Source organism: Penaeus monodon, chromosome 34 (assembly GCF_015228065.2).
Source record: "Penaeus monodon isolate SGIC_2016 chromosome 34, NSTDA_Pmon_1, whole genome shotgun sequence".
Taxonomy (NCBI): Eukaryota; Metazoa; Arthropoda; class Malacostraca; order Decapoda; family Penaeidae; genus Penaeus; species Penaeus monodon.
In genome coordinates, this window is record NC_051419.1 from 29,259,174 (window position 1) to 29,259,471 (window position 298).

The 298-nt window shown below is 51.3% G+C and overlaps 1 protein-coding gene across 1 annotated transcript in view; it reads left to right on the forward strand.

The window, feature by feature from the left end:
- Nucleotides 1–294, forward strand: part of LOC119594687 (derlin-2-like) — an 8,450-nt gene extending 8,156 nt beyond the window's left edge. The window contains exon 7 of the mRNA XM_037943743.1: nt 38–294. Within this exon, the coding sequence (XP_037799671.1) occupies nt 38–143 (106 nt within the window). The 3' untranslated portion in view covers nt 144–294. The remainder of the gene's footprint in view (nt 1–37) is intronic.
- The last annotated feature ends 4 nt before the right edge of the window (nt 295–298 follow it).

Consider the following 298-nt stretch of genomic DNA (forward strand, 5'->3'; position numbering starts at 1 on the left):
CTGTTAAAATTGTGTATCAGCTTCCTCCACCCTTCAGGCAACAGATCTTCGAGCCGCACACTGAGGACCCAGCCTACAACCCAGCCCCGGAGGAGAGACCTGGAGGATTCAACTGGGGTGAGCAGCCACCACAGGGACAGTAGGATCCGCAGACAACATCCCCCCTTTAAAGTTGACCATTGCCGAAAGTGGCGTCCTTCCCATGTGGACCAGAGGCGCTTTGGAGTGTGAAGGAATTTCTCTCTGCATGATGGTTGTGTAAATATATGTGCCAATAGATTTTTGCAAAGACCAGAGA